This window comes from Oryx dammah, unplaced genomic scaffold, assembly GCF_014754425.2.
Source record: "Oryx dammah isolate SB20612 unplaced genomic scaffold, SCBI_Odam_1.1 HiC_scaffold_8, whole genome shotgun sequence".
NCBI lineage: Eukaryota > Metazoa > Chordata > Mammalia > Artiodactyla > Bovidae > Oryx > Oryx dammah.
The window spans coordinates 48231804-48247019 of record NW_024070192.1 but is presented as its reverse complement, the minus strand read 5'-3'; the positions used below and the strand labels follow the sequence as shown (position 1 = coordinate 48247019).

Sequence of the window (15216 nt, the reverse complement as noted above, 5' to 3'; positions counted from 1 at the left end):
CATACTGACATTTACTAGAAGACAAGAAGGTTTTCCCCCCCAAGACAGTTATCTAGACCATAGCTCCTAATCCACTATAAATTTTAAAACATCTAAATCTGTATTTAGCTTGAAGGAAGAATTCAACACTCACTCTCCACACACACACACAATTCAACACTCACTCTCCACACACATACACACACACACGTCAATTAAAAGCACAGGGACTTCAATCATCTTCCATCAAAAGAAGATTACAATTAAAACTACCTGGAAGAATTCAACACTCACTCTACACACACACACACACACACACACAAACACACACGTCAATTAAAAGCACAGGGACTTCAATCATCTTCCATCAAAAGAAAATTAAAATTTAAACTACCTGGTTTCTTAGGGTGTGATGCTGGAGTAGGGTGCATCTTAGCATCTCTGGAAAACCCATCTAAGTTTCCTTTTATGGCTTCCAAAGCATCATCTCTACTCTTCTCTCCTGTCTGAGAGACAATAAACGTAGATATATTTCTTCACTTACCTCTCACACTTTGTCCTAAATCCACACAAGCTGAAAGAGAACTGCAGATATTCAACTATTTCCAATATTTTACCACATATGTCAGGCAGTGAATTCTCCAAGTCAGAAAAACATTGACACATAGCAAAATAAAACAATACTCCATAGAATATTATTAAAAGGTCCATTACTTTAGGCCAGTAGTCCCCAACCTTTTTGGCACCAGGGGCCGGTTCGTGGAGACAATTTCTCCACAGATAGGGACAGGGATGGGAGGTGTGTGTGGAGGGTCGGGCGATGGGGAAGGCAGAGAGTGTTTCAGCATAATTCAAGCACGTGACATTTGTTATGCACTTTATTTCCATTACAACAGCTCCACTTCAGATCATCAGGAAATTAGATCCCAGAGGCTGGGGACCCCTGCTTTAGGGTATAGGTGTTCGATGTTAAGTCTCCAGTGTTAATGTTTTCCAAGAAAAGGTTATAAGCACCCCGAAGGTAGTACACACAGATGGAGAAGATAATGACTGACATCTCATTCCCTTCAGCAATAAAGTCTCTTTACAGAAAAAGAAAAGCCCTTCACTTTTGGACTTAAGACAAACGGAAAATCAGTCAATCACACCTACGGCCTGGGCCTGGTGTACCGGTGACAAAATCCACTGAATGAGTGAGAAGAGGCACGCGCAGGGGGTGTGCTGTGGGGTGGAGTACATTACCTTGGGTTTCACGCTACTCAGAAGTCTGAGCTTTTGCTTCTGCTCTTCAAACTGGCGTCTTTTTCTTTCTTCTTCTAAGAGCTTTTGCTGCTGTTCAAATCGTTTTCTGAAGGAAAAACAACCATGAAGGAGCCAGCTTCGGGGATTCTTAACTGTTAGATTCATACTTCTTCTACGAATAGTTTCAGCAATGTCATCTTGCATTCCTAGAACTAAAAACTTCACGGATAATTGTATCTAATTTTCTGAACATAATCCTATGTCTCCACTATATGAATTTTGAAACATATGAAATAAGTCTAAAAAGTGATTTACCTAAATTATAGATGTGAACTTATTTCTTACCTTGCAAAAGGTAATTTGCAAAAGTAGGAGACAACATTCTACATTCAAAGTACATATATATAAAAAAACAGAGAGGTAGACAAAATAAACACACTCTTTGCTCTGCATACAAAAAAGAAACTTCTACTTGAGGAGGCAGTATCACACGTGAGAAAGAGCAACAGCTCTGGGAATCAGGAGGCCTGCACTTGGGTCCAGGTTTTTCTAGTAACTGTGTAGCCTGGGCTGACAAGTTGCTTATTTCTTTGGACTTCATTTTCCCCAGATGTAACATCAGTGGACTGAATTCTAGGATCTCTAAGGTCCCTTCTGGCTTTACACTTTTAAATAATAAGAGCATTTTAAAGATCTTTAAGGGGACTGTGACTGTTTCCTCTTCAAATCTGCACCACAAATTATCTGACCATTTTAAACTTAAGTGCTATCATGCATCTTTATCCTTGTATCCTGAGGTTTCTTACTGTTGCTCCTCGGCAAACTGCTTCTGCATGTCTGGAGTGTACTGTGGGCCTGGAGGACGCATTCCCAGGAATGGTGCTTGTCCCAGGTAAGGCATTCCTCCTGCTGGTATTGGTGCCATTGGGATCCCTGCCTAGAAACAACAGACAAAGACTTAGGCTTAAAAAACATAATTTCTCTTCTTTTTATTTTTGGCTGTGCTACGCAGCATGTGGGATCAGTTCCCTGACCAGGGATGCAACCTGTGCCCCCTGCAGTGGAAGCATGGGGTCTTAAGCACTGGATCGCCAGGGAAGTCCCCACAACTTTTTCTTTTAACTACTACAAAGAAAAACTGTAGCTTCCATAACTTTTCTTATTTTTAGTTAACAAACTATATAAATGCATTTTTAATAAAGCATAGCTTATTATTTTTTTAACTTTATTTATTTTTGGTTGCTCTGGGTCTTTATTGCTCTGCAAGGACTTTCTCGAGTTGAGGCAAGCAGGGGCTCCTCTTTAGTTGGTGGTGGGTGCTTCTCATCGTGGTAGCTTCCCTCGCAGAGCACGGGCTCTAGGGTACTCGGGCGTCAGTAGTCGTAGCGAACAGGCTTAACTGCCTGGCGCCACACGGAATCTTCCCGGACCGGGGAAGACGGAACCTGTGTCCCCTGCATTGGCAGGCAGATTCTTAACCACTGGACCACAAGGGAAGTCCTGTATTAATTAATTTTAATAGAAGATTTAAAGGACATAGGCTAAAAATAAAAAGCTCCCCTTAATATCTTGCCTCTTCCACTGCCTTCATGTCTTTGAGAGGACCACCACTAACAGGCTAAGGAAGTGTGTATTGAATCTTTCAGACTAGGTGTGTTAGAAAGCACACACACACACACGTTTTATCTGGTGAGCTCACAATCCATACTCTTTGAGGTGTTGTATCTTACTTGTCTTTGTATTTCTAGCTATAGATAAGAGCCTGGCATACGGCAGTTATTCCACAAATGAGATTAAACACGTATTTCCAATATGTATGATAGGATAATGAATATTTTTATATTATTATACCCTTGGTATCCAAACTTTTACAGAAAAAGAATACATTTAATGAATACCAAATGACATATCAATACAACAGTATAAAGTTTACTGAAGTGTCCACAAGAATAGCACTGCACAAGAGCTAACCACAAAACTTAGTATGAATCATGATGATGGTGACAATGGAAATGATGGTTAACGGCTAATTTTTACTGAGTGAAAATGTCTCTATTCTTCAACCTTCTCCCTGAAAGGTTCCCCTTCATTTCCTAACTTGAAACTTGGCTGTCCCTGGAAGCCCTCTCACTTGGAGACTGCTACTTTTCTTCCAACAGTTCCTGTAAATGGACAATATTCTCTTTGGCTCTAAACCCCTTTTCTTGTCTCTTTTCCTTCAAAACCCTGGACACATTTTAATTTCTTGCAATCAGACTTCATCAGTTACTCTCCTACCCTATTTATGCCATCTACTCCCTCACTCTTCAACTTCAAATCCTTGCTATGGTCCATTCTACTCTTAAACTGCTCCTGGTTATGGTCAATAATCATGGGGACAACTCATCTAACACCAGCGTCTCAGGCCTCCTCTTCACAGTCATGTCCAACATACCACTCTAGCTTCCCATTCCATGGTCATCGCCCTGCTCACCTGGCCCAGTAGCTGCACCATCTCCAAAATCTTGATTTTAAGCATACCAATAATTGACCACCACTTTCTATTCTTCCAGTTCATGCTCTCCAGTAATTCTTTTATTTCATTAATACTTCCCTCCCATCCATTAATCTTCCCACTTTCCCACCATCCATCATGCTCATCATGCCCTCACTTCTCTTTTTGCTCAGCTTAGACTCCAGGATTCAATATTAAATATCCTTGTAAACATCCTTAGCTCCCCTACCTCTGGCTTCTTTGGTATGGTCACCTGGGACTTCATTCTTGTTAGTCAGCTAATCAATCACTTTCTCTTGTCCTTATACCCAAACCACTTAATCTTACTGGAGAGAAAAACTTTGAAGAGTCACCTTAAATTCTTTTTAAAAATGTTTATTTTCAGCTGTGCTGGGTCTTTGCTGCTGTGAGGGCTTTACTCTAGTTGTGGTGAGCAGGGGCTACTCTCTAGAGGCAGCGCACACACTTCTCACTGAGGTGGCTTCTCCCATTGTGGAGCAGAGACTCTAGGGTATGCAGGCCTCAGCAGCTGCAGCTCCCAGGCTCTAGAGCACAGGCACAATAGTTGTGGTACATGGGCCTGGGTGCTCCGAGACATGTGGGGTCTTCCAGACCAGGGATTGAATCCATATCGCCTGCATTGGCAGGTGGATTCTTTGTCACAGTTCAGTTCAGTTGCTCAGTCGTGTCCAACTCTTTGCGACCCCATGAATCGCAGCACGCCAGGCCTCCCTGTCCATCACTAACTCCCGGAGTTCACTCAAACTCATGTCCATCGAGTTGCTGATGCCACCCAGCCATCTCGTCCTCTGTCATCCCATTTTCCTCCTGCCCCCAATCCCTCCCAGCATCAGAGTCTTTTCCAATGAGTCAACTCTTCACATCTGGTGGCCAAAGTATTGGAGTTTCAGCTTCAACATCAGTCCTTCCAATGAACAACCAGGACTGATCTCCTTTAGGATGGACTGGTTGGATCTCCTTGCAGTCCAAGGGACTCTCAAGAGTCTTCTCCAACACCACAGTTCAAAAGCATCAATTCTTCGGCACTCAGCTTTCTTCACAGTCCAACTCTCACATCCATACATGACCACTGGAAAAACCATAGCCTTGACTAGACGGACCTTACTCGGCAAAGTAATGTCTCAGCTTTTTAATATGCTGTCTAGGTTGGTCATAACTTTCCTTCCAAGGAGTAAGCATTCTTTTCATGGCTGCAGTCACCATCTGCAGTGATTTTGGAGCCCCAGAAAATAAACTCTGATACTGTTTCCACTGTTTCCCCATCTATTTCCCATGAAGTGATGGGACCAGATGCCATGATCTTCGTTTTCTGAATGTTGAGCTTTAAGCCAACTTTTTCACTCTCCTCTTTCACTTTCATCAAGAGGCTTTTTAGATCCTCTTCACTTTCTGCCATAAGGGTGGTGTCATCTGCATATCTGAATTTCTGCCTACAAATCTCAAATGGTTTCCCAACACAGGAGTCTTACAAGGACGCCTACCTTGTAAGATTTCAATCCTTTGAGTTGCTTGAGATTTGCTATGGCCCAGCATATTTCAATTTCAATATTCCATGTTTGCTTAAAAACAAAGTAATTTTGAGGACTTCCTTGGTGGTCCAGTGATTAAGACTCCACACTCTCAAAGCAGGGGCATGAGTCTGATGCCTGCTCAGGGAGCTAGGATCCTGTACGCCACACTGTGTGGCCAAAACAAAAGTGTTTTGCAATTGTTGGACACAGTATCCTATTATCCATTAATCAAGTTTGTTCAGAAGCTCGTTTAAATGTGTATCTTTACTGATTGTGAACTTGTCTATTTCTCCTTATTTTTCCATCAGTTTCTATCTTACACATTTTGAAACCAGATTATTAGGTGCATACAAACTAATATCTTTCTGATGAATTTAATCTCTTATCAAATGAAATGCCCTCTTTACCTCCAGGCTTTTAAGGCTTTTTGCCTTAAAAGTATATTTTGTCTGATTTTCCTTTAATAGAAATCATGTTAGTATTTCCCTCAAATTAAAAAAAAGTATTTCTTTTGAACTTTTCCAAAATACTTTCTTATTCTGAACCTTTATTGAGACCGTAGTTGACTGTTTCAAGGTTTAGAAGTAATACAATACGTGTAAAGTACCTGGAACACTGTTTAGCACATATGAGTAAATAAATAGCAGCTATTATAAAATAATTATCTTTAACATTAGAAGTAATACTGATGAAAGAATAGAATACTTTCAAAAACAGTAATGATTCCATTTTTTTCTGAAAAAAGATTCTTCAAATACAGAATTAAACAACTAGATAAGAAGAAAGAACACAATAGTTGTAAAACAGATACCATTTTATTGTGTTCCTGTCAAACATCAGCCATAGAACTAGTCATCTGTATACATAATTCTCAATATATGTAAGATCATCAGAATTAGAGATAATTTTGATAATGATTAATAAGAAGACCTTAATAAGAACAAATATTTATGAAGTCTGTACTAAGTTCCAAGGACTTTTCTAAGTGCTTTACATGTATCAATTAATTGAACTCTTATAATAAACCTCTGCAGTAGGTCCTCCTATTATTATCAATTTACAGATGAGGAAACTGAAGTAGAAAATAGTGAAGTATCTCACTCATTACTGGCAATGACAGACCCAGGATTAGAACCAGGCAGCTTCTGCTTCCAAAATCCATTTTCTCCATCATTATGCTATGCTGCCTGTCCAGTTACCAACAACCACCACCAAACTCAGACTTAAAATTGGTTTAAATGTTTTTTTCTGTCTATTCATATGCTCAGACATATTACCTGTTCAATGAATACTAGCAACCTGGCAGGTTTATAAATAGCTCCCAGTACTTTACAACTTAAGTTACAAGTAATATTGCTTAATTACTAACACTCTATTCTAAATCCTGGATGGTGGTGGTCATGCAAATTTATTTTTAATCACAGTGTGGTTCTCTTGCTGCTAAAAATTAGTGTCATAGTCCTAGTATTATATTTCTCCTTCTCCCACTATAATGTAATCAGTTCCTTATTTTTTTCCAGTTTTATTGAGATAATTTGACGTATGATAATATTGTATAAGTTTAAGTTAGGTAACATGCTTATTTGATACACTTGTCTATATATCACAAGATGGTTACCATCACAGCATTAACTAACACTTCTGTCATGTCACATAATTACCATTTCTTTTTTGAGGTAAGGGATTAAATTTCTTTTTAAATTTTGACTTAGTTTACCCAAATCAAAACTTGTTCTTAGTTATGTTCAGTAACACAGAACACAGAAGAAATCACTCCAATCAAACAGGCTAAAAGACAAAATGAGATATTCCACAAAAATAATAAAGAATGAAAGAAGATGTTATTATCCACATTGCCTTTCTAGTTACACAATTCTGTCCTTCAAGAAGATTCAAACTTTCTAAATGGCATTGTGTGTTTCTCCTACTCCTTAAAAGTAATTCTATACATGTCATACAGCCTAATTTTATGCTTTCTTTTGAAATCTAGATAAACTGAAAGGTTAAGAGATATCAATCCTTATCTATACAGTGAATGAATAACACAGCAAAAAAAAAAAAGCCCACTCAGAAATCTGAGATATGTTCAATAAACCACTAAAAGACTAAAACATAAATAAGTTAACCCCCAAGTTGAAAGATACCCAAGACTACTGAAAACCTGACAAGTGGAGAGATGCGACAGCAAGACTAAATGAGTGAAAATGTCAATTTCGATCAAAATCCCTACAGGTTTTACCTGGAATTTGATCAACTGATCTCAGAATTCATACTGAAGGGGATGTAGCCACGAATAGCCATAATTCTTCAGAAGAACAACAGAGGCTCCACTCCATCAGAGAAGGCTCATCTCAGGTTAGAAGACTTAAGACAGTAAGACATTTACTGGTGCAGGTATAGACACATATAGCAATGAGACAAACCAAAGAGCTTAGAAACTAAAGAAAGCATATGAAGAAATTAGGCATTACCGGAGTAATCTTAGATTTCAACAGGTACAGAATGGGCTACTGATAAATGATTTGGGGGACAACCGTCTATTCAAATAGAAAATAAAATTAGGCCCTTCAGCATCATACTGATACCCAAAGAACAATTCCAGGTAGGTTAAAGACCTATATATAAAAAGTTTAATTTTTTAATAAGAAAATACAGGAGAATATCAGTACTACCTCTGGGTTGGATTATGCCATAGATGAGACACAAAAAGCTCAAACCATAAAAGAAATGATTTATCCATCTGACTTAACTTCTACAAACATGACACCATTGACAAAGTTAATAAATAAGCCAAAGTCTAGAAGGACATACTGATGGCACAAATAACCACAAAGGTTAGAATCCAGAATACAGAACGAACACTTATACAGAGTGAAGCAAGTCAGAAAGAAAAGCAGCAATACAGTATACTAACGCATATATATGGAATTTAGAAAGATGGTAACGATGACCCTGTATGCGAGACAGCAAGAGAGACACAGATGTATACAACAGTCTTTTGGACTCTGGGAGAAGAAGGTGGGATGATTTGAGAGAACAGCATTGAAACATGTATATTATCATATGTGAAACAGATCACCAGTTCAAGTTCGATGCATGAGACAGGGTGCTCAGGGCTGGTGCACTGGGATGACCCTGAGGGATGGGATGGGGAGGGAGGGTCAGGATGGGGAACACATGTACACCCATGGCTGATTCATGTCAATGTATGGCAAAAACCATTACAATATTATAAAGTAATTATCCTCCAATTAAAATAAATTTTAAAAAATCAATAAACTCAAAACAGAAAGCAAAAAATTGGGGGCAACTTAAATGTCCATCAATAGAAGAATATATATATATATTTTCATGCAACATAATATTACATAGCAGGTGTATGTGTGTGTGTGTGTATGTATGTGCACGTGTGTGTGTGCTCAGTCATGTCTAACTCTTTGGGACCCCACAGACTGTAGCCCACCAGCTCCTCTGGAATTTTCCAGGCAAGAATACTGGAGTTGGTTGCCATTTTCTTCTCAGTTGATGGATCCCTCTTCCAACCTAGGGATCGAACCCATGTCTCTTTTGTATTTCCTGCACTGGCAGGTAGATTCTTTACCACTGTGCCATCTGGGAAGCCCCAGCAGCTATATGAACAATTAAAAAAAAAAAAAACTTTAATAACACAGTTACAATTTTCTTCCTCTATTTCCCCAGAGATTATCACTGTCATAAATTCACTTTTGTTTCCTTTCATTTCCATATACGTTTATATAATTCATGAATGTCATAACCTCTAGGTTTTAAAATTTTATGTGTGTTTTCTTCTGTATTTGACTTTTTTCACTTAACAATGGTTTTCTCCAAAGATTTATCCCAGTTATGGAATGATGCCGATGAAAAATACAAAACAGTGTTGGAGGAAATTAGTCATAAATAAATAGAAACATAATCCATGTTTCATGGATTGGAAGACTTAATATTGTTAAAATGTTAATGTTACCCAAAGCAATCTACAAAAGAAATCCCTGTAAAAATCCCAATGAGATTTTTGCAGCAATAAAAAATCCATCCTAAAATTCATACAGAATCTCAAGGAACCCCTACTAGCCAAACAGTCTTGAAAAAGAACAACAAAACTGGAGGACTCAAGCTTCCAGATTTCAAAACCTACTACCAAACTACAGCTATCAAAACAGTAATAGTACTGCCATAAAGTGGGCTTCCCTTTTGGCTCAGCTGGTAACGAATCCACCTGCAATGCAGGAGACCTAGGTTCAATCCCTGGGATGGGAAACCCCCCTGGAGAAGGGAACGGCTACCCACTCCAGTATTCTGGCCTGGAAAATTCCATGGTCTGTATAATTCATGGGCTTGTGAAGAGTCGGACACAACTGAGCGACTTGCACTTCACTTTCACTGGCATAAAGTACGGCATATAGACCAGTGGAAAAGAACAGAAAGCCAGAAATAAACTCATGTATATACGGGTCAAATGATTTTTGATGAAGGTGCTAAGACCATTCTCTGGGTAAACGACAGTCTTTTTCAACAAATGGTGGTCATCAACAGAACTGGGCCCTTAGCCAACACCATATACAAAAATTAACTCCAAATGGATCAAGAACCAAAATGTAAGAGCTAGAACAATAAAGCTCGTAGTAAAAAACATAGAACAGAAACTTCATAACACTGGATTTTGCAATGATTTCTTGAATATGACATCAGGCACAGTTAACAAAAGAATGAACAGACAACCTGGACTTCAAGAAAATTTTTAAAATGGACACACAGAGTAAAAAGGCAACCCACAGAATGGGAGTTAATATTTGCAAATCACATATATGATAAGGAATTCATGTCCAAAATAAACAGGAAACTCCTAAAACTCAACAACAAAAAACTCAATTCAAAAATGGGCAAAGAACTTGAACAGACATTTCTCCAAAGATATTCAAATGGCCAATAAGATCATGAAAAGATACTCAACATCACTAATCATGAGAAATGCAAATCAAAACTCTGAGATTTCACTTCACACTCATTACTATGGCTCCTATCAAAAAACATAGAACGGCAAAACACGGGATATGCAACTCAAAAGACTGAAGCCTAATGTGGACTATGAACTGTAGCTCATCGAAATGCATCAATACTGGCTCACTCATTTCACTTACTCTAACAAATGTGCCACACTCATATAGGGTGCTGAGGAGACTGTACCCTGGAGGAGGGAAGGAGGCATAATGGAGATTCCTGTGCTTTCCAGTCAAGTGTTTATAAAACTACAACTCCTCTAGAACACAGTCAAGTAATTAAAAACAACAACAACAAACAAGTGTTGCAAGGATGTGGAAAAACTGAAATTCTTTTGTATTGTTGGTGGGACTAAAATGGTACAGCTTCTGTGGAAAATAGTATGGAGGCTCCTCAAAAAATCAAAATAGAACTACCATATGACTCAGCAATTCCACTTCTGAGTATACACCCAAAAGAATTGAGAACAGAGTCTAGAAGAGATCCTGGTACATCCATATTCATAGCAACTTCATTCACAATAGCTAAAACATAGAAGCAACCCAAGTGTCCACAGACCAACAAAAGGATAAGTAAAATGTGGTATGTGCACACAATGGACGTTAGTCTTAAAAAGGAAGCAAATTCTGCAATACGTTACAACACAGATAAACCTTGAGCATTATGCCAGTGAAAACAAACCAGTCACAAAAAGACAAAGACTGTATGCCTCTATTTACATGAGGTACTTAGAGTAGTCAAAATCACAAAGACTTAAAGTATAAGGGTGGATGCATGGGGTTGGAGGGAGGGAAGAATGGGGAGTTATCATACAATAAGTATAGTTTTAGATTTACAAAATGAAGAGAGTTACAAGAATGGATGGTGGTAATGGCTGCATAACAATGTGAATATATTTAATATCACTAAACTGTACACTTAAAAATAGTTAACATGGTAAACTTTATGTGTATTTTACTGTAACAATGTTGGAGAAAACATGGGAGGAATCATATTACACAGCTATCATAATCAAGACTAGCAGATACACGCATCACTGGACTGGAACAGAGAACCTAGAAAAACACCCAGATAAACATGCCTAAGGGGCTTCCCTGGTGGCTCAAAGGTTAAAGCGTCTGCCTGGAATGCAGGAGACCAGGGTTCGATCCCTGGGTTGGGAAGATCCCCTGGAGAAGGAAATGGCAACCCACTCCAGTACTCTTGCCTGGAGAATCCCATGGAGGAAGGAGCCTGGTAGGCTACAGTCCACGGGGTAGCAAAGAGTCGGACACGACTGAGTGACTTCACTTCACTTCACTTCAAACATGCCTAAGTGCTATGGTCGACTATGTTGCCACTCTGATCTCAAACTTCCAGCCTCTAGAACTGGGAAAAATAAATTTCTGTTGTTTATAAGCTATCCAATCTCTCATATTTTGTTACAGTAGCCTGAACAGACTAAAAAACAAGACAAAAACTGACAGAAAATATCTGCAAACCACACATCCAACAAAGGGCTGGTATGCAGAATATACAGAGGCCTCTTGACGCTCAACAGTTGATAGCTTATGGTGAACGGTGTCAGAATCTGTGGTCTCTGAAGGAGAAAATTTCACTCTGGGACCCAGGAGACGCAGTCTCAGACACTCAAGAGCTTTGTGTAACAAAAGCTTTATTATAGTGAAAGGATGGAGTGACCCTCCACCAAAAGGCACTGAAAGCAGGTAGCAGAGTGCCTGCCTCGCCAGCTGTAACTGTGCATTACGCACTCTTCAACATGCTGCTGAGAACAGACAAAAACAACCCTTCACGGCTGTGCAAATTCCATTAGACCCTTTCCCAAGGCATATATCCTTGAGATAACTTTAGTACCAGATTAGCCAGGACATTTCTGGGCAAGATACATTGTTGCTAAGAAATAGGCTCCCAGGCAAGATTTGTTACAATTTTAATTATTAACCATAGAGTCTAAGAAAAGCATTCTGGCCAGTAAGACATTGTGCCTTGTGATCATTAGCTCCTAAAGAAAGGCCAGTTCTTGGGCAAGATACATTGTTGCACAAGGCTTAAGGGAAGCAAGAGGGAGAAAGTTCACCTCCTCCTCAAAGGGCCTGGGCCTGCCTAAGCTTTAACTCTCTCACATAAAACAACAACAACAAAATCCAACAAGAAAATGGACAGACGATAGGAACAGACACTTCTTCGAAGAGAATATAAGGACAGAAAGTAAGCACATGCAAATATGTCTAGCATCATTAAAGAAAAACCAATATGGAGGCTGCGCTCTGAATATATCCCTAGACCACAGGCTCATAGTCATATAACCAAATTGTAACACTGTTCTGATTTCCCTGAAATGCTGCCTGACCTTAAACAAAACCTAAGCTTTCTTCATGTCAATGTGACCTCACAGTATTCTAGCTAATAAGCTACACAAAAGCAAGCTTAGCAATGAAAAGGAAAGTAAATTTCTAGAAACCAATCACAGTAGAAAACAATGAATTCATTCATGTTTATAATGAACTGCTGGAATTACTTGTGGTTTGAGGTCTCCCTGTTCAGGAATAATTTGTTTCTTGCCCAGTAAAATATCCATATCAAGTAAAACTCCCTGAATTTTCTTTTTTGACATTAGTCACAAGGGAAATGCAAATTAAAATCATGAGATATCACAACACACCTATCAAATGGCTAAAACAGAAAATAACACCAAATGCTAGCAAGGATACAGAGAAACTGGATCACTCCTATATTGCCTGTAAGAATGTAAACAGGTATAACCACTCTAGAAAATAAAAAACTAAACTTCCAAATACCATGCCATCCAGCATTCCTGGGCATTAATCCCAGAGAAATGAAGCCTTGTGTTCAAAAATCTCTATCGTAGCTAAAAAGTAAAAACAGTCCAGATGTCCTTCAGTGGGTAAATGGTTAAGCAGACAATAGTGTATCCAATAATGGAATATCACTCAATAATAAAAATGAAGGGAAATGTTGATGCATGCAACAACTTGGATGAATTTAAAAAGAAATTATGCAAAGCAAAAAAAGCTAATCTCATAAAAGGTTAGTGATTCAATTTAGGCAATGCTGAAATCATATACCTATAGAAAGGGGGGACATTAGTGATTGACAAGGGTTAGGAAGAGTTGACGCCTTTGAACTATGGCGTTGGAGAAGACTCTTGAGAGTCCCTTGGACTGCAAGGAGATCCAACCAGTCCATTCTGAAGGAGACCAGCCCTGGAATTTCTTTGGAAGGAATGATGCTAAAGCTGAAGCTCCAGTACTTTGGCCACCTCATGCGAAGAGTTGACTCATTGGAAAAGACTCTGATGCTGGGAGGGATTGGGGGCAGGAGGAGAAGGGGACGACAGAGGATGAGATGGCTGGGTGACATCACTGACTTGATGGACGTGAATCTGAGTGAACTCTGGGAGTTGGTCATCAACAGGGAGGCCTGGCAGGCTGAGATTCATGGGGTCGCAAAGAGTCGGACACCACTGAGCTACTGAAACTGAGCTGAAGTGGGAGGGTGAATTTGGTTACAAAATGGCAACATGAGGAGATCCCTGGGGTGGTAGGAATGTTCTGTATTTTGACTATATCAATGCCAACATCCAGCTGTGATATTATACTATCATTCTCCAAGTAGTTACCACTGGGGGACTCTTTGTATTATTTCTTATATACAGATGTACCTACTTTACCTCAAAATTAAAAGTTTAACTATAAATGGTTTACTGGCTCACACATTGTTCATCATATATTTCATTTTTGCCTGTATACCTGAAATATTTTGAATATTAACCTCAAAACATATTCAAAATCTTGTTAAGTGTATTCTTTTAATGAGTTCTGGGGAGTAGAGGGCTATGAGGCAAACAAAACTAATTTTCATCTTTGACTTTTATCTGTGTATCCTTCAAAGATTTAAGGGATGACTAAAGAATAAGAGGTATTCTTCATACACGTCTGTGGTTGGTTAAGGCTATTAAGTTCGGAGGAAAAACGTAAGATTTCTGTACGTTTCTCCTTTAAGAATAGTGAACAGATTCCAAGTAGCATACAATACCTGCCAGCAAGACTAAAGGTTAAGGAGAAAGATTTTGGATTCTTTATCATTTTTTTATTTATTTAGGCTGCACTGGGTCTTCATTGCTGCCTGTGGGCTTTCTCTAATTGCGGCAAGCAGGGTCTACTCTTCTTTGCGGGATCTTCCTGAGCAGGGATCAAACCCATGTTCCTTGTATTGGCAGGTGGATTCTGAACCACTGGACCACCAGGGAAGTCTCTTTACTTTAAGATCACTTAGGAGCTCCTGATACTGAGGGAAATTATTTCGGTGGTATCAAACCTAGTAGTTCACTTATTTGCTGTTGCTCTGTATATTAGAGATCCTTACTGTTTTTTGGTTGTTTCAAACTAACACATTTTTCAGATAATTACATAAGTCAGACGGGGCTTCCCGGGTGGTGCAGTGGTGAAGAATCCACCTGCCAATGCAGGAGACGCATGTTCAATACCTGGGTTGGGAAGATCCCCTGGAGAAGGAAATGGCAACCTATTCCAGTATTCTTGCCTGGAAAAATTCCATGGACGGAGAAGACTGAGGGCTACAGTCATGAGGTCACAATGAGCACACACACGCACAAGTCAGAAAACAGTATTTAGTGTGAAATTGATTTTAAAATTGTATCATTTCTTAAGATTTCAGCAGGAAGCTTCAGTTCAGTTCAGTTGCTCAGTCGTGTCTGACTCTTTGTGACCCTATGAATCACAGTATTCTAGGCCTCCCTGTCCATCACCATCTCCCGGAGTTCACTCAAACTCATGTCCAATGAGTCGGTGATGCCATCCAGCCATCTCATCCTCAGTCGTCCCCTTCTCCTCCTGCCCCCAATCCCTCCCAGCATCAGGGTCTTTTCCAATGAGTCAACTCTTCGCATGAGGTGGCCAAAGTACTGGA

At 39.4% G+C, this 15216-nt stretch overlaps 1 protein-coding gene across 13 annotated transcripts in view; it reads right to left on the bottom strand.

The window, feature by feature from the left end:
- The window catches only part of SYNRG (synergin gamma), an 88906-nt gene that overhangs the window by 58661 nt on the left and 15029 nt on the right, over positions 1-15216 (bottom strand). For all 13 annotated transcript variants that reach the window (XM_040244092.1, XM_040244093.1, XM_040244095.1 and 10 more), the window contains exons 4-6: positions 2028-2158; positions 1222-1327; positions 374-485 (exon numbers count right to left, since the gene is read on the bottom strand). In XM_040244092.1, the coding sequence (XP_040100026.1) occupies positions 374-485; positions 1222-1327; positions 2028-2158 (349 nt within the window). The remainder of the gene's footprint in view (positions 1-373; positions 486-1221; positions 1328-2027; positions 2159-15216) is intronic.